General features: G+C 35.8%; 1 protein-coding gene across 3 annotated transcripts in view; it reads left to right on the top strand.

The window, feature by feature from the left end:
• The window catches only part of NEXN (nexilin F-actin binding protein), a 59,625-nt gene that overhangs the window by 31,165 nt on the left and 6,576 nt on the right, over positions 1-21,884 (top strand). For 2 of the 3 annotated variants that reach the window (XM_081225187.1, XM_081225189.1), the window contains exons 5-10: positions 1,883-1,924; positions 3,112-3,309; positions 3,403-3,579; positions 6,200-6,388; positions 10,914-11,114; positions 20,636-20,857. In XM_081225187.1, coding sequence (XP_081081313.1) covers positions 1,883-1,924; positions 3,112-3,309; positions 3,403-3,579; positions 6,200-6,388; positions 10,914-11,114; positions 20,636-20,857 — 1,029 coding nt within the window. The remainder of the gene's footprint in view (positions 1-1,882; positions 1,925-3,111; positions 3,310-3,402; positions 3,580-6,199; positions 6,389-10,913; positions 11,115-20,635; positions 20,858-21,884) is intronic. The other variant, XM_081225188.1, reaches the window with a different exon arrangement.

The raw sequence follows: 21,884 nt of genomic DNA, 5'->3' as shown, positions 1-21,884 counted from the left end.
AAATCAAAAGAAATAATTGGGAAGCAGATCTTCAATAGTAGCTTCTGAAAGCTAGCACTATAAATGAACTGAATATCTTAGTTCTCTATGAATATACTGAGACCATGGCCACTTAGGCAAATTCATCTTTTTCTTTGTTTGTTGAAACCCAATGGAAAAAAAATTCTATCTTTTGTTGTTTTGATAATGGTTTAAAATGAGCAAAGAATAAAGCAAAAATAAAAACAAAAAAACACCCAACCAAACAAAGAAAAACTATTCTAAATATAGTTTATTTTCTACTGTAAGCTAATAAAAATCTAAGAAGGTTGTAGCAGCAAGAAAAAGAAATTTGGAGTTAAAAAATTTATAATTTTTCTTCCCTATGCTCTCAATGTCTCGCTTCTCACCATATCTCCTAGAACTTTTTATTGAGATTAACATGATTTGTAGAGGAATTGTTAGCACTCTTTTGAAGGGAAATAATTTTGTAATTATTTTATTACAGATTCATGAAAATTTTTCATAGTATCATTTATCATTCAATAAAACCTTCATCATTTACACAACAAATCAGTGTAGTAAATAATTCTGTAACAAAGCAAATTATTCTGAACAAAGCTATTTAAAATAAACTATTAAGGGCTTCCCTGGTGACGCAGTGGTTGAGAGTCTGCCTGCCGATGCAGGGGATGCGGGTTTGTGCCCCGGTCCAGGAAGATCCCACATGCCACGGAGCGGCTGGGCCCATGAGCCATGGCCGCTGAGCCTGCACGTCTGGAGCCTGTGCTCCGCAATGGGAGAGGCCACAACAGTGAGAGGCCCGTGTACCATAAAAAAATAATAATAATAATAAAATAAAATAAATTATTAAGATACAAAATAGTTTTATTTTTAATAAATGATTTGTTCAGAATAATTTCTTTTTCAAGAAATTTGGTATCTTAATAATATGTATTATTTCTTCTTGACAGAGAATATAGAAAAGTGGGATGATGAGAGAACAGGGAGTTAGCCAGCCCAGTTCCTAGTATGAGACAAGGTACAGCAGAATTCCCTTAGACTGAGTGAGGAACAAACTACTTCCAGCTCTTTCACTGGTGTTAAAAATCAAATTAAAATAATAAACAATCTGAATTTTTACTTTCTAACTTTTTCCATTTTCCTGTTGCTTATGTTTCCTTTTCCTGAGATCTCAAACATTGTGTTATTTAAATCACCTTTCTGTCATTTCTCACTCTGTTATGTATTGTACATTAGCCTGCCCCTCAAGCTAATCTTAATGGCTAAATTGAGCTCCCTCTTTTTGAATGAGGGCCTTTCCTACCTAGATCTGTCAAAATATAGAGTAAACAATTATGATTTCCAGAATTATTTTCCCTTCTAAACTAGCCATGTGAAAGCCTACACCTTTTACTGCACTTTATTATTGTGTCAGTTATATTTTTGCCATCTATTTATATTATAAAATATAGTCATGATGATTATTTGATTGCTAATGATAGGTTTTCCTTTCACTGTGGCAGAGAGAGAATGGAGAAATGTTTCTGTAGCTCCGTTTAAATTGCTACAGAAACGTTAATAACTGTTGGTTGTAAGCTCACAGCCAGATTGTAAGAGTTTGGTCCATTATTCAAATTCCAGAATTACAAAAGTAGGCTTTATTTTAATTTTTTCTTAATATGTTGTTCCCTAGATATTGATATCAAAATGCAAAAATTAATATAAAGTTTAATCTCTATTTGAAAGGACATAATTGGCTAATTTGGAGCAACATAAAATACTTCAGAATTCTAAATTTTGAAATTTACCATAAATCACAACGAATACTTTTCAGTTGTATGTTTAAAGCAAAAAGCAGAAATCTGATGTAATGTAATGATATAAAATTCTTATTCAATAGATTGAGGACATAAACAATACGGGAACTGAATCAGCATCAGAGGTAAATGGACATTTCCTTTAATGAAACATTCACCTAAAATTATCTGATTCACAAATAATCTTTCAATTAAAAAAATTAAGAGTTTTTTTATTATAAATATAGCAACAACAACAAAAAGGACAAAAATATTTTGCAAAGCAAGATCATACTTTTGCACTTTCAAACGCTATAGCTTAGTGTTTTTAAAGAAAAGTATGTTTTTGCTTTCATGGTTAGAGACACAAGTCTCGGTTTGAGATACTCTGCCAAGGCTGTATATTTCTTGAACTGTTACTAATAGTTGAGATTGTTGAAAGCTAACATTTGAAAAAGGCAGTTTTCTTTTCATCATTTGTCTTCTTTCCTCAGAGTTCCTGATAGTTTGTTTTGCTTATCACATACTAGCAGAGAGTACAGTACCTATTACCATGAAGGAATGTTCAAACCACAAAAATTTTAGTTATCTCTTTTTATCTAACAGAGAAAGTTAAAGATCAATCAATTTGATGGTGTGCCTAAAACTACAGCCACATAAATTGGAAGCAGTTTTATTTTAGGAGGCATGTGTTACATATTACAGTTCTTCACTTTGTTTTTGAAAAAAGTTCAAAGGCAATAACAGATGATGTAATAGAACTAATTTAAATGGATTTTAAAAACAAGTTTAAGAATATTTGAATAGGACCAAAGGCCAAAGAGTTTTGTCCATAATATAAATGTTTTCTAAATCACTTGGAAATACTGGGTTTTTTTTCCTTGCTAAAATGTTAGTTTTATTAAATATTTTAAAACTTGCATGGAGAGAAAAATCAAACACAGAAACCTTTCTTGTGTGTTTAAACTGAAGCCATCCACCATCAAATTGATTTAGAGTATGCTCACATGCACATTACCTTTTGTGGGATGAGTGCACGGATAGTGAAATTCAGATAATTTCACGCAATTTTATCCAAACAGCTGTATTAACATCATCTTCTAGGAAAAAAGATGCTTCTTGAACCCTGTCAGCAGTGGATTTCAATAAGATTAACTCATCAGGTACAATGAATTCAGAGAAAGAGCTATTTAATAGAAATCTGTAAAAAATATTAAATTTTGTTCTTCATAACATTGATGGCAATGTAATGAAATTCACCAATGATGGAAGTCCCATGAAACCTAAATTTTGATTAGGAAGAAATATGCTAATTATCTATTTTATAAATTAGGAAGGAGATGATTCACTGCTTGTAACAGTGGTACCTGTCAAATCACACAAAACATCTGGAAAAATAAAAAAGAATTTTGAAGATCTAGAAAAAGAACAAGAAGAAAAGGAAAGGATCAAGTATGAAGAAGATAAAAGAATAAGATATGAAGAACAACGTCGGTCTCTCAAGGAAGCAAAGTGTCTTTCATTGGTCATGGTAATTATTTTAAATAAAGAACAAATAAAAGCAGTTAAGTTGGTTAGCAGCATATCCCTTTATGATTAACAGGTTTTCGTTATGTTTTCTTAGGACGATGAACTGGAAAGTGAGGCAAAAAAAGAGTCACTTTCTCCTGGAAAATTGAAACTGACTTTTGAAGAATTGGAAAGACAAAGACAAGAAAACCGAAGGAAGCAAGCTGAGGAGGAAGCAAGAAAACGTTTAGAAGAAGAGAGGCGTGCTTTTGAAGAAGCAAGGCGGCAAATGGTAAAACAAACATATATATGTAACATTTATATATGATATTACAATACATAATTATATTAAGATACATAACATTTATATATTATACAAATTATATATTATATGTATAATATGTTATATAAATGTTATATATAAAACATTTAATATTAAGGGAGGTAGCTGGCTTTAGATAAGGTTCATTGCTATATATTTAAGGAGATTTTCTATATACAAGGGTCTGATTTTGAAACTGTATACATATTCCATATATAACATGCATTTATATTATTTTCTAGTTTTCATTTTGGGATATTTTACCTAATATGCCTTAAATTTTTATTTTTATAAATTGTTGTAAACATACAAAATAATTATTCAACAAATCTGATTTCTCTTCATCTGTTAGCTCAGCCTGCAATGTGTTTAATAGCATGGTGCAGCGCACTTTCAAATCTAATCATAATTGTACACTTAGTGTCAGTATATATATATATATACACTGAATATATATATATATATATATGTGTGTGTGTGTGTAATGTATATAATATAAGTGCTTAAGAGCATGGATTTTGGAGCCAGATTGTCTGGATTCAGATATCTAACCTTTATTGTGTACCCATGGACAAGTTATTGAACCTCTCTACATCTTAGTTTCCTCATTTGTAAAATGGTGAAAATAACTGTGCCTACTTCTTAAATCATTGAATGAGTTAATATAGAAAGCAGTTAGAGTAGTGTTTGGCATATAATAAGTGCTTTATTTATTTACTTACTTATTATGTATTTTTATCTTTTTATTATTATTTTTTTTGACCTCACAGCACAGCTTTTGGGATCTTAGTTCCCTGACCAGGGATTGAACCCATGCCCCCTGCAATGGAAGCACGGAGTCCCAACCACTAAATCGCCAGGGAATTCCCAATAAGTGCTTTAAAAATGTTAACTGCTATTATTATAGTAACAGATTTAACAACAAGAAATAAAATTGAAATAAGAAAACACTGATTCCAAATCTCATTGCAAGAATTTAAGAACGGAATATATGTAATTTTTTAAACTTTCAGACTTTCTTGATCAGCTTTCATTAATGATGTTCTGAGGTCTATATCTCCAAAATTTTAATTTTCTAGATGTTTGTTTGAAAATGTTGTTATTGGGTTGGCCAAATTTCATTCAGGTTTTTCCGTAAAACGTTATGGAAAAACCCAAACAAACTTTTTGGCCAACCCAATATTTTGGGTAGTTACAGTTGGATAATACCTACACATTTTAGATATCACTGGTGGTCAATTTAGTGAAAAGACATAGAAATATCATTAATTAATCAAATCATAAATTTCAATGAGTATTTAATTAATTTAATTAGCATTACATTAGAATTTTAATTATAAAATCATAAAATTTGAATTGTATATAAAATATTTCCAGATAATGTTTTATCCATTTAATAACCATAGTTCATAGTAAAAAAAATCCATGAAAATTACAGAATGAGAACTTTCTTTTATTATGTAAGAGACTCAGTGTGTGTATACTTGAACCTCAATTTAAGTACACACACACAGACACACACACTTTTTTTTTTTGGAAGATAAATTGTAGAATTTTTAATCAATGAAATACTATACAGCAATAGAAAATAATTAACTACAGGTAGCCCCATCAACACAGATAAATCTAAAAAAAACTACAAGATTCAGCAAAACTGCAAGTCAATAGGACCACATACAGTATAATTTCTTATATGTAAAATTCAAAAGCTGCAACACTGAACAAATTTTTACATATTCAAACAAAGCAAAAGAATAACAAACACAAAATTAAGCATATTAGTTTCCTCTGAAAAGCCAGCAAAAGGTGGATGGGCTCTTGAAGGATACACAAGGACCTTCAAGAGTACTGGAAACGTTCCATATCTTAAACTGAGTAAGACCCACATCTGTGTGTTGGTGTTACTTTTATTTATTTATTTATTTATTTATTTATTTATTTATTTTAACATCTTTATTGGAGTATAATTGCTTTGCAATGGTGTGTTAGTTTCTGCTTTATAACAAAGTGAATCAGTTATACATAAATATATGTTCCCATATCTCTTCCCTCTTGCGTCTCCCTCCCTCCCACCCCCCCATCCCACCCCTCCAGGTGGTCACAAAGCACCGAGCTGATCACCCTGTGCTATGCGCCTGCTTCCCACTAGCTATCTATTTAATGTTTGATAGTGTATATATGTCCATGCCACTCTCTCACTTCGTCCCAGCTTACCCTTCCCCCTCCCTGTGTCCTCAAGTCCTTTCTCTAGTAGGTCCACACACATGTTTTATGTTTGTTCTGGGAGAGTTAATGTTTAATAAAACTTTTAAATGATTCCTTAAGAATTTTAAACAATTAATCTTATCCATTTAAAAATTTGACTTGCTTGAGAAGTTTTATTTAACTTGGGTACATTTTTATTTGGAATTTTTCCAAATTTGATTTTTTAAATCATATGAGACGTTATAAAGGAAGGGGATTTTGGTCAAGAATACTAGAACAAAGAAACATTTCTGTGTAAGGTGGCTGAGTCTGTGCCTTTTGATTTATAATTCATTCCTATCTTTGATGAATCCCAGTTCTTAGTAGTGAGTTGTTTCTTGGTTAGGTAAATGAAGAGGAGGAAAACCAAGACACAGAAAACATTTTTAAAGGGTACCGCCCTGGTAAACTCAAACTCAGTTTTGAAGAAATAGAAAGACAAAGGAGAGAAGATGAAAAAAGGAAAGCAGAAGAAGAAGCCAGAAGAAGAATAGAGGAAGAAAAGAAGGCATTTGCTGAAGCAAGGAGAAGCATGGTAAGATAGAATATGACTGGAGAAGGCCATTGGGATTCAGTATGTTATGAGAATCATTCAACTTTGGGGAATACCCTATTATTTCTGAACTTATATGCCAAAAGTAGGGATGACATATACGTTATTAAAGTCTCCTATGGCATAACACTGTCAGTTAAAGGTGTTTGCTTCATTATAGTGTTAAGAAGGTTCTGATTAAATTGCTATGCCTAGCATAGAAGAGTGTATGTTATCGTCCTTCTCTGGGAAGGCATGTTTTCCAGAACTAAGTATCTAAGCGAGGAGGGAGGGGGGTTCCTACCCCCACCTTTCCTTCCCTCCTCTCCATTCTCTTCTCCTTTCCACATTTCCTCCTTCCCTCCCTCACTCCTTCCTTCCTTTCCTCCTTTCTTTCCAGTATCCATCCCATCTAGGATATAGTAAATGATCAAAGCCATTTAATCACAATTAGTTAACTCTCCAAAATGCTTGCCATCACTCTGGATATTGCTACTAAACTTAACTCTGTTACAAAGTTATACTTCTTATACCATTTTTTAAAATTTTATTTATTTATTTTGGCTGCGTTGGGTCTTCGTTGCTGTGCACGAGCTTTCTCTAGTTGTGGAGATCAGGGGCTACTCTACACGGGCTTCTCACTGCGGTGGCTTCTCTTGTGGTGGAGCACGGGCTCTAGGTGCGTGGGCTTCAGTAGTTGTCACTCGCGGGCTCTAGAGCGCAGGCTCAGTAGTTGTGGCACATGGGATTAGTTGCTCCACGGCATGTGGGATCTTCCCAGAACAGGGATCAAACCCGTGTCCCCTGCATTGGCAGGCGGATTCTTAACCACAGAATCCAGGGAAGCCTCTATACCATTTTAATGTTTGTTAAATGTACAGTTACCTGAGAAACTTTATTTTTAAGTAAGTTGACACGTGAACGCTGCATCCCCTTCCTGAAACATTTTAATTGGCTTCAATGATATCATGACTTGGTTTTCTTCCTGTGTCTGGGTGAGCTTCAGACAGATATATCCAAGTGTTTATTTGGCTTCATCACCCACCCAGATGCTCAAATCAGAAACCTGAGAGCCTTAAGCACTTCCACCTCTCATTCATGCCTCACATCCAGTCATGCACTGTCTCATTTCCTATATCACTCTAAAAATTGATCAGTTTTCCCCCATTTCCCACTACCACTACTATAATGCAGGTCACTGTTATCCCTTGCCTCAGGCCAACTCCTAATTAATTTGCTTTCTTGCCTATAATCCATTCTTTTCCTATAAAGCCAGAAGTGGCCTTTCTAAAAAAAAAAAAAAAGTAAATTTGATTATGTTACTATTTTGCTTAAAAATTTTCCACGTCCCTTAAAACAAAAATCCAAACACTAAAATTTTAAAATAAATTTCTTTATAACCTTGCCGTAGTATTTTCTCCAGTTTCATTTCTTGATTCTTCCTTTTTTTTTTTTTTAAATAAATGCATTTATTTATTTATTTTTGGCTGCATTGGGTCTTTGTTGCTACATGTGGGCTTTTTCTAGTTGTGGCGAGTGGGGGCTACTCTTTGTTGCAGTGTGTGGGCTTCTCATTGCGGTGGCTTCTCTTGTTGCGGAGCACGGGCTCTAGGCACACGGGCTTCAGTAGTTGTGGCTCTCAGGCTCTAGAGCGCAGGCTCTAGAGCAACTAAGCAGCTCACGGGCTTAGTTGCTCCATGGCATGTGGGATCTTCCCGGACCAGGGCTCGAACCCCTGTCCCCTGCATCAGCAGGCAGATTCTTAACCACTGCGCCACCAGGAAAGTCCCTCTTGATTCTTCCTTAATCTGCCATGTTTGTTCCAGACATACTAAATTTCTTTCCATTTCTTCAAAACGCTATGCTCTCATCTCTGGAACTTCATAAATGCTATATGAAACGTGTCTCTCTCTTTTCCCTGTGCTGAGCTATCTCCTATTCACATATTCCATTTCCTCTGGAAGCCTTTCCTGATAATACAAGTTCCAGAAAGGTGTTCCTTTCATGTATTCTTAGAGCATTTAGTGCTCCCCTAGCACAGCACTAGTGCTGTATTGTTGTGGCTTATGGCTATCTTCCTCACTCAGTGAGGCTGAGACCACATCAAGCACATGGCACGGGACTTCACTGAAGTCCGCACACTCTAGGGCCCGCGTGCGTCAACTACTGAGCCCACGTGCTGCAACTAAGGAAGCCCACGTGCCTAGAGTCCATGCTCCACAACAGGAGGAGCCACTGCAATGAGTAGCCCGCTCACCGCAACAAAGAGTAGCCCCTGCTCACCACAACTAGAGAATGCCCGTGCACAGCAATGAAGACCCAATGCAGCCAAAAAAAAGGAAAAAGACGGTGCTTGGACTTAGGAAAAGAAAAGCACACGGCACAATGCATTCTAGTGTAACAAACTTCCTGTAAATGCTTGTGGAATAAGTGATTTATTTTATTTTATTATTTTTTGTTGAAGTAGAGTTGATTTACAATGCTGTGCCAATCTCTGCTGTACAGCATAGTGACTCAGTTATATACATTTATACATTCTTCTTTTTAATATTCCTTTCCATTATGGCTTATCACAGGATATTGAATATAGTTCCCTGTGCTATACAGTAGGACCTTGTTGTTTATCCGTCCTATATATAATAGTTCACATCTGCTAATCCCACACTCCCAGTCCTTCCCTTCCCCCACCCCCTCCCCCTTGGCAACCACAAGTCTGTTCTCTATGTCTGTGAGTCTGTTTTGTAGATAGGTTCATTTGAGCCATATTTTAGATTCCACATATAAGAGATATCATATGGTATTTGTCTTTCTCTTTCTGACTTCACTTAGTATGATAATCTGTAGTTACATCCATGTTGCTGCAAATGGCATTATTTTGTTCTTTTTTATGGCTAAATTGGAATAAGTGATATTAATACTGTCTTATTAGGTAATCCTTGATTCACAAATGGTTTCTACACAGAAACCCTACAAACATTCTGAAAGCACTTAATTTCTGGAGAATCAGCTGGTTCAGAAGTGGTAGATAAGAAGTAGCTGTGAAGATCAGGAAATCTAGTCCTGGGAGCAGATTTTTAGGCCAAATCTGCCATTTTGTAATGACTCACTAGTGGAAAAAGTGCAGGGAAGGAAAATGGCATTAAACCAAAACTCTGGTTTCCTAAAGACATTTCTATATCAGGAAAGGAAAGAGAAACTCTTTCCTTCATTTATGTTGTTTTCTTATCTAGGGCCAAGTATTGTCATTTCATATTATTGCTCAGTTAACTCATATATTAATAAAAATTTTTTTGGCAATCTGTGGATTTTAAGACCATATAAACATTATTTCTAAGTTGAACTGGTTCTGTGGTAAAGCCTGTCATATATAAAACTTGGAACAAATAATAATTACCCTGTACCTCTCTTATTCCTGTGTCTAGTTCAGCCACAGGGACACAATTCAAGTGAGAGGTTTATGTATATACTTTCAGGGGTTAGAATTAGGTCATTGCTTTTCATGGCAAAATGTACTCCAAGTCAGTGATTTAAAAGCAGAGTTTCGATTTGCAATTTAGAGATTGCCTATATACAGGGAATGATATTGTAATAATAAAACTGCTATTTGGGAGCTTACCATAGTGTCAGACACACTGCAAAGTGTTTCCAAACTTTATGTAATTCTCATGACAACTCTATGAAAGTTGTCACAGATAAGGAAACTCAGATTTAGAGAGGCTATTTAACTTGCCCAGGGTCATAACTAAATGGCAGTTAGACATGTAATTCATGAAATTACAAAAAGGTAGTCTAAATAGTTATTTATAATTTTATTAGAAAGACTTTTAAAGTTTGGAATTTCACCTTTTCCACATAGTATTTGTGTTGACTTTGGACAAGTTACTTTTTAGTGCCTCAGTTTCCTCATCTATAAAATGGGGATATTAATAACACCTACTTCACAGGGTTACAGAAAAATAAGTCAATACACATAAAGTGCTTAGAATTGTACCTGGCAGCTATAAGTATTAACTATTATTATTTATTTTTAATTACCCTGACAGTAAATAAATCAGCACAATAAATCACAGCATTAACTGATTTTTGCCTGATTATGAAGGGGTCATGATATCTAATTCATTCAGGTAAAAACCATGATTTAACTGAAATGTTCTATTTTAATTACCAGAATGGAGGTTCATTTTAATCCAATTAAAACGTTTTCCCAATATTAGAACATCTTTTTAATTTTTTTAATTAAAAAAAGTTTTGTTAGAACATCTTAATGTCTAATTCAAATTACTCATAGTATAAAGTCAAAGTATTTATTTGTGTTCACTGGAATGGAGACTTTATGGTCACCATTTTCTCTGTTACTACAAAATACTTTAGTCTTACAGTTTCTAATAATTCCTTCTTGTTTATTGTTTTATACTTTTAAAGAGAATTTTTGGTTTTTAGTTCAATGTGAAACCTTTTTATTCAAGAAATATTCCCTTTGTAGTATGTATAATTCTGTCAAGAGTGATAAAAGAATTATTTTAAATAGGTAGTAGATGATGACTCCCCAGAGATGTATAAAACAATCTCGCAAGAATCTCCTCTTACACCGGGAAAACTAGAAATTAATTTTGAAGAATTATTAAAACAAAAAATGGAAGAAGAAAGACGACGAACAGAGGAGGAACGGAAGCATAAGCTAGAGATGGAAAAACAGGAATTTGAACAACTGAGACAAGAAATGGGAGAGGTAAGACTTTAAGAAATGTCCATTTTTATTCCACAAATATTTATTAATCTCAGTATTTCACATGCATTACCTTACAATAACTTTCTAAGTATTATTATTCACATAAAGGACACTCTTATGAGGCATTTGGTACAAGTTTCAGCATAGTTGAGTGTACCTTTCCAGCCTGCTATAACTCTACTCCTTCTTGCTAGTTTGAAAAATATATAAGATTCCAAGTGACTGAGATATTACTGTAGTACGTAAGTAAATATTTCTTCCTATATACCTCACAATTGTGTGAGATTACACCATGATTGAGAACTGTCACTCTAGAGTACTTAATATACCCATTTATACTTATTTTCCTTGAAACAGAATTAAACTGGTAATCAAAATAAGAAAAAACTATAAGAGTACCATGGATGTTAATAGGAATATCAGTTTGGCAAGTCTTTGAATAATTTTACAGGCATACTGCATTTCATTGTGCTTCACTTTATTGCACTTCGCAGGTACTGCACTTTTTACAAATTGAAGGTCTGTGGCAACCCTGCATGGAGCAAGTCTGTTGCCACCATTTTTCCAACAGCATTTGCTCACTTTGTGTCTCTGTGTCACATTTTGGTAATTCTCTCAATATTTCAAACTTTTTCATTATTATTATATTTGTTATGGGGATCTGTGATCAGTGATCTTCATTGTTACTATTGTAGTTGTTTGGGGGTACCACACACTGCTCCCATATAAGATGGTAAACATAATCGATAAGTGTCTATGTTCTGACTGCTTCACTGACCGGCTGTTTGCCCATCTCTTTCCCTCTCTTCAGGCCTACCTGTTCCCTTAAACAACAGTATTGAAATTAGGCCAATTAATGGTCTCTGAGTGTTTAAGTGAAAGTAAGAGTCGCACATCTCTCACTTTACACTTGGCCAAGAAGCGATTTGTCTCACTTTAAATTAAGCTAGCAAGATTAAGCTTAGTGAGGAAGGAACGTCAAAAGCTGAGACAGATAGGCCAAAATCTAGGCCTCTGGTGCCAAACCATTAGCCAAGATGTGAATGCAAAGGAAAAGTTCTTGAAGGAAATTAAAAGTGCTCCTCCAGTGAACACACAAATGATAAGAAAGTGGAAGAGCCTTACTGTCGATGTGGAAAAAGTTTTAGTGGTCTGGATAGGTCACATAAGCCACAACATTCCCTTAAGCCAAAGCCTACTCCAGAGCAAGGCCCTAACTCTCTTCAATTCTATGACGACTGAGAGATGAGGAAGCTGCAGAAGAAAAGTCTGAAGCTACCAGAGGTTGCTTCTTGAAGTTTAAGGAAAGAAGCTATCTCTGTAACGTAAAAGTGCAAGGTGAAACAGCAAGTGCTGTTGTAGAGGCTGCATAAGTTATGCAAAAGATCTAAGATAGTCAAAATGAAGGTGGCTACACTAAACAATAGATTTTCAATGTAGACAAACAGGCTTGTATTGGAAGAAGATGCCATCTAGGACTTTTTTAGCTAGAGAGAAGTCAATGCCTGGCTTCAAAGCTTCAAAAGACAGGTTGACTCTCTTGTTATGGGGTAAAACATAGCAGGTGACTTTAAGTTGAAGCCAATGCTTACTTACCATTCTGAAAATCCTAGGGTCCTTAAGAATTCTGCTAAATCTACTTTGCCAGTGCTCTATAAATGGAACAGAGAACCTAGATAAAGCAATCTATTCACAACCTGGTTTACTGAATATTTAAAGCCCACTGTTAAGACCTACAGCTCAGGAAAAAAGATTCCTTTAAAATATTACTGCTCATTAATAGCGCACCTGAAAGAAACTTCTCTAGGCAGGAGACACAAGAGAAGGAAAAGACATACAATAACAAACTCAAAATAATTAAGAAAATGGTAATAGGAACATACATATCGATAATTACCTTAACTGTAAATGGATTAAATGCTCCAACCAAAAGACACAGACTGGCTAAATGGATAAAAAAACAAGACCCATATACATGCTGTCTACAAGAGACCCACTTCAGACCTAAGGACGCATACAGACTGAAAGTGAGGGGATGGAAAAAGGTATTCCTTGCAAATGGAAATCAAAAGGAAGCTGGAGTAGCAATTCTCATATCAGACAAAATAAACTTTAAAATAAAGACTATTACAAGAGACAATGAAGGACACTACATAATGATCAAGGGATCAATCCAAGAAGGAGATATAACAATTGTAAATATTTAGGCACCCAACATAGGAGCACCTCAATACATAAGGCAAACGCTAACAGCGATAAAAGCGGAAATTGACAGTAACGCAATCATAGTAGGGGACTTTAACATCCCACTTTCACCAATGGACAGATCATCCAAAATGAAAATAAATAAGGAAACACAAGCCTTAAATGATACATTAAACAAGATGGACTTAATTGATATTTATAGGACATTCCATCCAAAAACAACAGAATACACATTTTTCTCAAGTGCTCATGGAACAGTCTCCAGGATAGATCATATCTTGGGTCACAAATCAAGCCTTGGTAAATTTAAGAAAATTGAAATCGTATCAAGTATCTATTCCGACCACAACACTATGAGACTAGATATCAATTAGAGGAAAAAATCTGTAAAAAATACAAACACATGAAGGCTAAACAATACACTACTTAATAATCAAGAGATCACTGAAGAAATCAAAGAGGATATCAAAGAATACCTAGAAACAAATGACAATGAAAGCCGACGACCCAAATCCTATGGGATGCAGCAAAAGCAGTTTAAAGAGGGAGTTTATAGCAATAGAATCCTACCTTAAGAAACAAGAAACACTTCAAATAAACAACCTAACTTTACACCTAATGCAATTAGAGAAAGAAGAAAAAACCCCCAAAGTTAGCAGAAGGAAAGAAATCATAAAGATCAGATCAGAAATAAATGAAGGAAACAATAGCAAAGATCAATAAAACTAAAAGCTGGTTCTTTGAGAAAATAAACAAAATTAATAAGCCATTAGCCAGATTCATCAAGAAAAAAAGGGAAAAGACTCAAATCAATAGAATTAGAAACCAAAAATGAGATGTAACAAATGACACTGCAGAAATACAAAGGATCATGAGAGATTACTACAAGCAACTCTATGCCAATAAAATGGACCACCTGGAAGAAATGGACAAATTCTTAGAAAAGCACAACCTTCCGAGACTGAACCAGGAAGAAATAGAAAATATAAACAGACCAATCACAAGCACTGAAATTGAGACTGTGATTAAAAATCTTCAAACAAACAAAAGCCCAGGACCAAATGGCTTCACAGGCAAATTCTATCAAACATTTAGAGAAGAGCTAACACCTATCCTTCTCAAACTCTTCCAAAATACAGCAGAGGGAGGAACACTCCCAAACTCATTCTACAAGACCACTATCACCCTGATACCAAAACCAGACAAAGATGTCACAAAGAAAGAAAACTACAAGCCAATATCACTGATGAACATAGATGCAAAAATCCTCAACAAAATACTAGCAAACAGAATCCAACAGCACATTAAAAGGATCATACACCATGATCAAGTGGGGTTTATCCCAGGAATGCAAGGATTCTTCAATATATGCAAATCAATCAATGTGATACACCATACTAACAAATTGAAGAATAAAAACCATATGATCATCTCTATAGATGCAGAAAAAGCTTTCAACAAAATTCAACACCTGTTTATGATAAAAACCCTCCAGAAAGTAGGCATAGAGGGAACTTATCTCAACATAATAAAGGCCACATATGACAAACCCACAGCCAACATCGTTCTCAATGGTGAAAAACTGAAACCATTTCCTCTAAGATCAGGAACAAGACAAGGTTTCCCACTCTCACCACTGTTATTCAACATAGTTTTGGAAGTTTTAGCCATGGCAATCAGAGAAGAAAAAGAAATAAAAGGAATCCAAATCAGAAAAGAAGAAGTAAACCTGTCACTGCAGATGACATGATGCTAAACATAGAGAATCTTAAAGATGCTACCAGAAAACTACTAGAGCTAATCAATGAATTTGGTAAAGTAGCAGGATACAAAATTAATGCACAGAAATCTCTTGCATTCCTATACACTAATGATGAAAAATCTGAAAGAGAAATTAAGGAAACACTCCCATTTACCATTTCAGCAAAAAGAATAAAATACCTAGGAATAAACCTACCCAAGGAGACAAAAGATCTGTATGCAGAAAACTATAAGACACTGATGAAAGAAATTAAAGATGATACAAATAGATGGAGAGATATACCATGTTCTTGGATTGGAAGAATCAACATTGTGAAAAGGACTAGACTACCCAAAGGAATCTACAGATTCAATGCAGTCCCTATCAAACTACCAATGGCATTTGTCACAGAACTAGAACAAATAATTTCACAATTTGTATGGTAACACAAAAGACCCCGAATAGACAAAGCAATCTTGAGAAAGAAAAACAGAACTGGAGGAATCAGGCTCCCTGACTTCAGACTATACTACAAAGCTACAGTAATCAAGACAGTACGGTACTGGCACAAAAACAGAAATATAGATCAATGGAACAGGATAGAAAGCCTAGAGGTAAACCCACGCACATATGGTCACCTTATTTTTGATAAAGGAGTCAAGAATACACAATGGAGAAAAAAGACAGCCTCTTCAATAAGCGGTCTGGGAAAACTGGATAGCTACATGTAAAAGAATGAAATTAGAACACTCCTTAACACCATACACAAAAATAAACTCAAAATGGATTAAAGACCTAAATGTAAGGCCAGATACTATAAAACTCTTAGAGGAAAACATAGGCAGAACACTCTATGACATAAATCACAGCAAGATCCTTTTTGCCCCACTTCCTAGAGAAATGGAAATAAAAACAAAAATAAACAAATGGGACCTAATGAAACTTAAAATCTTTTGCACAGCAAAGGAAAGTATAAACAAGACAAAAAGACAACCCTCAGAATGGGAGAAAATATTTGCAAACGAAGCAACAGACAAAGGATTAATCTCCAAAATTTACAAGCAGCTCATCCAGCTCAATATCAAAAAAACAATCAACCCAATCCAAAAATGGCCAGAAGACATAAATAGACATTTCTCCAAAGAAGATATACAGATTGCCAACAAACACATGAAAGAATGCTCAACATCACTAATCATTAGAGAAATGCAAATCAAAACTACAATGAGGTATCACCTCACACTGGTCAGAATGGCCATCATCAAAAAATCTACAAACAATAAATGCTGGAGAGGGTGTGGAGAAAAGGGAACCCTCTTGCACTGTTGGTGGGAATGTGAATTGGTACAGCCACTATGGAGAACAGTATGGAGGTTCCTTAAAAAACTAAAAATAGAACTAACATACGACCCAGCAATCCCACTACTGTGCATATACCCCAAGAAAACCATAATTCAAAAAGAGTCATGTACCATAATGTTCATTGCAGCTCTATTTACAATAGCCAGGACATGGAAGCAACCTAAGTGTCCATCGACAGGTGAATGGATAAAGAAGATGTGGCACATATATACAATGGAATATTACTCAGCCATAAAAAGAAACGAAATTGAGTTATTTGTAATGAAGTGGATGGACCTAGAGTCTGTCATACAGAGTGAAGTAAGTCAGAAAGAGAAAAACAAATACCATATGTTAACACATATATATGGAATCTAAAAAAAATGGTTATGAAGAACTTACAGGCAGGACAGGAATAAAGACGTAGACGTAGAGAATGGACTTGAGGACTTGGGGAGGGGGAAGGGTAAGCTGGGACGAAGTGAGAGAGTGGCATGGACTTATATATACTGCCAAATGTAAAGTAGATAGCTAGTGGGAAGGAACCGCAGAGCACAGGGAGATCAGCTCGGTGCTTTGTGACCACCTAGAGGGGTCAGATAGGGATGGTGGGAGGGAGATGCAGGAGGGAGGAGATATGGGGATGTACATATATGTATAGCTAATTCACTTTGTTATAAAGCAGAAACTAACACACCATTGTAAAGCAGTTATACTCCAATAAATATGTTAAAAAATAAATAGTGCGCCTGATCACCCAAGAGCTCTGATGGAGAGTTGTGACGATATTAATGTTGTTTTCATGCCTGCTAGCACAGAATCCATTCTGCAGTCCATGGATCAAGAAGTAATTTCTACTTTCATGTCTTATTATTGAAGAAATACGTTTTGTAAGGCTATAGCTGCCATAGATCGTGATTCCTCCAATGGATATGGACAAAATCAATTAAAAACCTTCTGGAGGGCCTCCCTGGTGGCGCAGTGGTTGAGAGTCCGCCTGCGGATGCAGGGGATACGGGTTCGTGCCCCGGTCTGGGAGGATCCCATATGCCGCGGAGCGGCTGGGCCCGTGAGCCATGGCCACTGGGCCTGCGCGTCCGGAGCCTGTGCTCCGCAACGGGAGAGGCCACGACAGTGAGAGGCCCGCATACCGCAAAAAAAAAAAAAAAAAAAAAACCTTCTGGAAAGGAGTCAACATTCCAGGTACCATTAAGCAGAGTTTTAGAAGACTGACTCCAATTTTGAAAGAAATTCTACAGCGGGTACAATGCTATCAAAGAGCATTGCAAGCTACAGAGACATCGTTCACAAAAGAAAGAGTCAATTGATGCAGCAAACTTCATTGTTGTCTTATTTTAAGAAACTCACAGCCGCCGCAGCCTCAGCAATTAACACCCTGATCAGTCAGCAGCCATCAACACTGAGGCAAGACTGTCCAACAGCAGAAAGATTACAACTCACTGAAGGCTCAGGTGATGGTTAGCAATTTTTAGCAATATTTTAAAGTTAAGGTATGTACATTATTTTTTTAGACATAATGCTATTGCACACTTAATAGACTACAGTATAGTGTAAACATAACTTTTATATGCACTGGGAAACCAAAAAATTCATGTGACTCACTTTATTAAGATATTCACTTTATTACAGTGGTCTGGAATTGAATTCCCAATATCTCCAAGTTATGCCTGTATTTTATTAAATTATTCTAAGATAGAATTTTGATACTATTAAATACCTTAGCATGGTTTCACCAGCATTGAAATGAATTTTAAAAATACATATATAGGGACTTCCCTGGTGGTGTAGTGGTTAAGAATCAGCCTGCCAATGCAGGGGACACGGGTTCGAGCCCTGGTCTGGGAAGATCCCACATGCTGTGGAGCAACTAAGCCTGTGTGCCACAACTACTGAGCCTGCGCTCTAGAGCCTGCAAGCCACAACTACTGAAGCCCGCGTGCCTAGATCCTGTGCTCCACAACAAGAGAAGCCACCGCAATGAGAAGCCCACACACCGCAACGAAGAGCAGCCCCTGCTCACCACAACTAGAGAAGGCCCTCACACAGCAACAAAGACCCAACATAGCCAAAATAAATAATTTTAAAAATACATATATACACATACATACCTATAGACTGTACAGGGCCAGCTTCATGAACATGCAACTTGTGCCCTCACAGGACGCCATGCTCAGAAGGGACACAGGATTTAGTGCTCTGAGGTTGCCTTTGAAATTTTAAATAAGTTTATCTTTGAACTTGTGTGTGTTGTAATTGAAAGTTGGTTGGACAGTGGAGCCTGCACCAGAGTCTCGGAGTCTTGGCTCACCCACTCCACGTGACATCTCCGTGCTTCCTCATGGTGGGCTCTCAGCAACCCTCTTCCTACCTCCTGATGTCCTAGGACCCTTTCTAACCTTCACCTTCCTAACCCTGAACACTGCTTCCCTCCATCTGGATGGCCAACCAGTTACATAGGCACAAGTGGGGAGGGTGAGGGAAGAGGCCAGCATTCCACTGTCACCCTTGGCCTCCGGCTGGGCAGGGGGCCCTAGCAGCAACACGAACAGCAGTGTCTGGGATGAGTGCACAACCCCATTACTTGGGGTGAGGCGAGAAGTGGCTTTCCCAGCCTAAGTAAGATTGGCAGTGATATGGCATGTTTGGTAGGTGACTTGGTGGGGGCCCCTTGCCAACTCCTGATCTAGGAACCGAGTGGGGTTCCTTCACAGAGGTTGCAATCTCTTAGAAGTTGCCTCCTTGTCATGGGTTGGAGCAATGGGACTGTGGGGATATTTACTTCCTTGCTCAGGTCAACCAAGAGACTATAAATGCTGCATAAATATATAGTTAATAAGAAAATATAATGAATATGCTGTAGAAAAATACTGCAAGGTGTACCCTCAGAATTTTTTAAAAATGTAATAGCATTTATTTTATAAAGGAAGCTGAAAATGAATTGTCTGTCTAGAAAAACAAAGTAAATTAGAATATATTTTAGTAATACTATTGAGAAGTAATCTAATTCATATATGGCAGGGTGTAATTGTCTGACATTCTGGTGCTACTAAGTGACTCACTCCACTATGTCTGGGAGTTTTCAAACAAGTAGAATGCCAATTCCAAGATTACATAGATCATAACTGATTAGTTCAACCATTAATTTTGAACAGAGTGATGTGGGAACCATTGTGATATGATGTGATAATTTGTTAATTTTGTTAAATTGATAATTTGATAATTTTGTTAATTTCTGGTATTTTAGGAGTTGCCCATTTTCACCCACATAGACCAAAAAGTGGAGGTAGTATAAAGGAATAAACTTTCTTTTTTCCCTTTGTTGAACCAAGAAATTAAGCCTCATGTCAACATCATCCACTGTGACTCTTCCCGCACCCCACCCTGCCCAGTCCCACCTTTTTTTTTTTCTCTGCCTAGAACTCTAGGTCTTCCCCAGGAGAAGTGTACCAGGAATAACTGCAATATTCTACCACTCCATTAGGGTTTAGTGTAAGAAGTATACAAAGAAAAGGGAAAGACAAGGGAAAGGAACCTGAATAAAAGGTATTCAAGATAAAATTGTATAAAGAATTGGAACCCAATTTTTGTCGACTCATCTTTCTTGGCAGAATATAAAATTGAGAATACAAGTGATATGTAGCAAAATGTAGGGATTTTACCAGACTATATCTGTAGAAATGCTTAATTGAGTTGAGTTATTAAGAGCAATATTTAACTTTGACTATCATCAAATCAAAGGCAGGAGCAATTTTAGAGATACTGTGGCTCTATAGAGAGATGAAAAAATCATGTCCAGTGGACTAAGTGACCAGGCAAAAGGCCACACAGTATCAGAGTCAGAACTATTGACTCCTAGCCCAGTATTTTTTGAATTTTCTTTACCTTCCCCTAAACAAAGGTCTTCCTACAATTCCTAGTAAAAGCTAATCTTAACATATATATTTTACTTTTAGCAGGTTATAATGGAATGTTAATGAGGGTTTGAGCCATAGTCCCTAATTAAATAGCATTTTAAATGAAATAAGATGTTATCTACAGTCTTAAATTTGTAGCACTACTTTTAATTAGTAAATTTAGGCACTGTGTTTAGGGAGGAAGTTATTTAACATTTAGTTTTGGCTGCACATAAGAAATAGTGAACTTTCTGGATGGTTTGTTGTACAAACTAATTTTCTGGTATTTAATATATAAAAAATCTTAATTTTTTTTGAAGGAAGAAGAAGAAAATGAAACCTTTGAACTGAGTAGGGAATATGAAGAATTAATCAAATTGAAAAGGAGTGGTTCTATTCAAGCTAAAAATCTAAAAAGCAAGTTTGAAAAAATTGGACAATTGTCTGAAAAACAAATACAGAAAAAGATAGAAGAAGAACGAGCAAGAAGAAGAGCAATTGATCTTGAAATTAAAGAGCGAGAAGCAGAAAACTTTCATGAGGTATACTGTTTTATATTTAACAGTTATAGTTCAGTAATGATGATGAACTTAACAGAAATAACACTGACTTTGAAATAAGTGTTGGAATTTATAGTTAACCATCAGTGTATATAATAATCTGGGAACTTAAATAGCAAAAGCACATTAAGATCTTAAGAGACTTTGAAAGATTTCCCTACTCTAGCATTGTTCCAAAATGACTTTTATAAGAATTAAAGCCTACAGTGAACATCAAATGGTTCACTTTAGCAAAAATAGCTTAGAAATATTTATTGGCACAAGTTTTACTTTGAATCAGTAGAACCAGTGTATATTAAACTCCAGAGGTTATTCATACATACTTTCTTAAAAATGAGGCCAACAAAGCCTATATGATATGTTCAAAGTCATGCCAATCATTCAGTGGCAGAGCCTAAATCAGAATTCAGGTGACATGAATTTGAAGTACCTCCATATGTAAAATAAGGAGGCACTCACTAGATGACCTATAATGTCCCTTCCAGCTTAAGGACTAGTTCCATGATTATGAATATTGGTTTAAATAAGACCTGGAAAACTTGTTCTGTCAAAATTGCCATTTTATGTTATATTTAACATATATTCTTCTAAAAATTGATTTTCATCATATATTTAACTATAAAACAGGTATGGGAATTTAGGAGGGCCTTCAGAGGAGATTGGTGAATAAAAAGAATGATGAAACTATGGGCAAATTCCAGGACTATAAGCAATTCATTATTACTGAGACAAGTAGAGTGCAAGCACAGCAAAAGATGATGAAGACGCAAGCACAGGCAAGATGACCCATCTTAGATGCCATGTTAAGGAACTTTGTTCTATTGGGGTGCAATGAAGGTATTTTTAAAACATGGAATGATATTATCAAATAGGCATCTTTATCGCAAGATCATGCTGAAGCTAAAGATGGCTTTAGATTTATGCATTAAAAAATTATTTGAAAGCCTACTATGTTCCGGGGACTGTTCTGGACACTGGGACTACATTGGTGAATAAACCTGCAGTCCTT

Source organism: Mesoplodon bidens (assembly GCF_964165515.1).
Source record: "Mesoplodon bidens genome assembly, chromosome: 2".
NCBI lineage: Eukaryota > Metazoa > Chordata > Mammalia > Artiodactyla > Ziphiidae > Mesoplodon > Mesoplodon bidens.
Note: the sequence above shows the minus strand (reverse complement) of the source record. Positions and strands in the feature narration are given on the sequence as shown.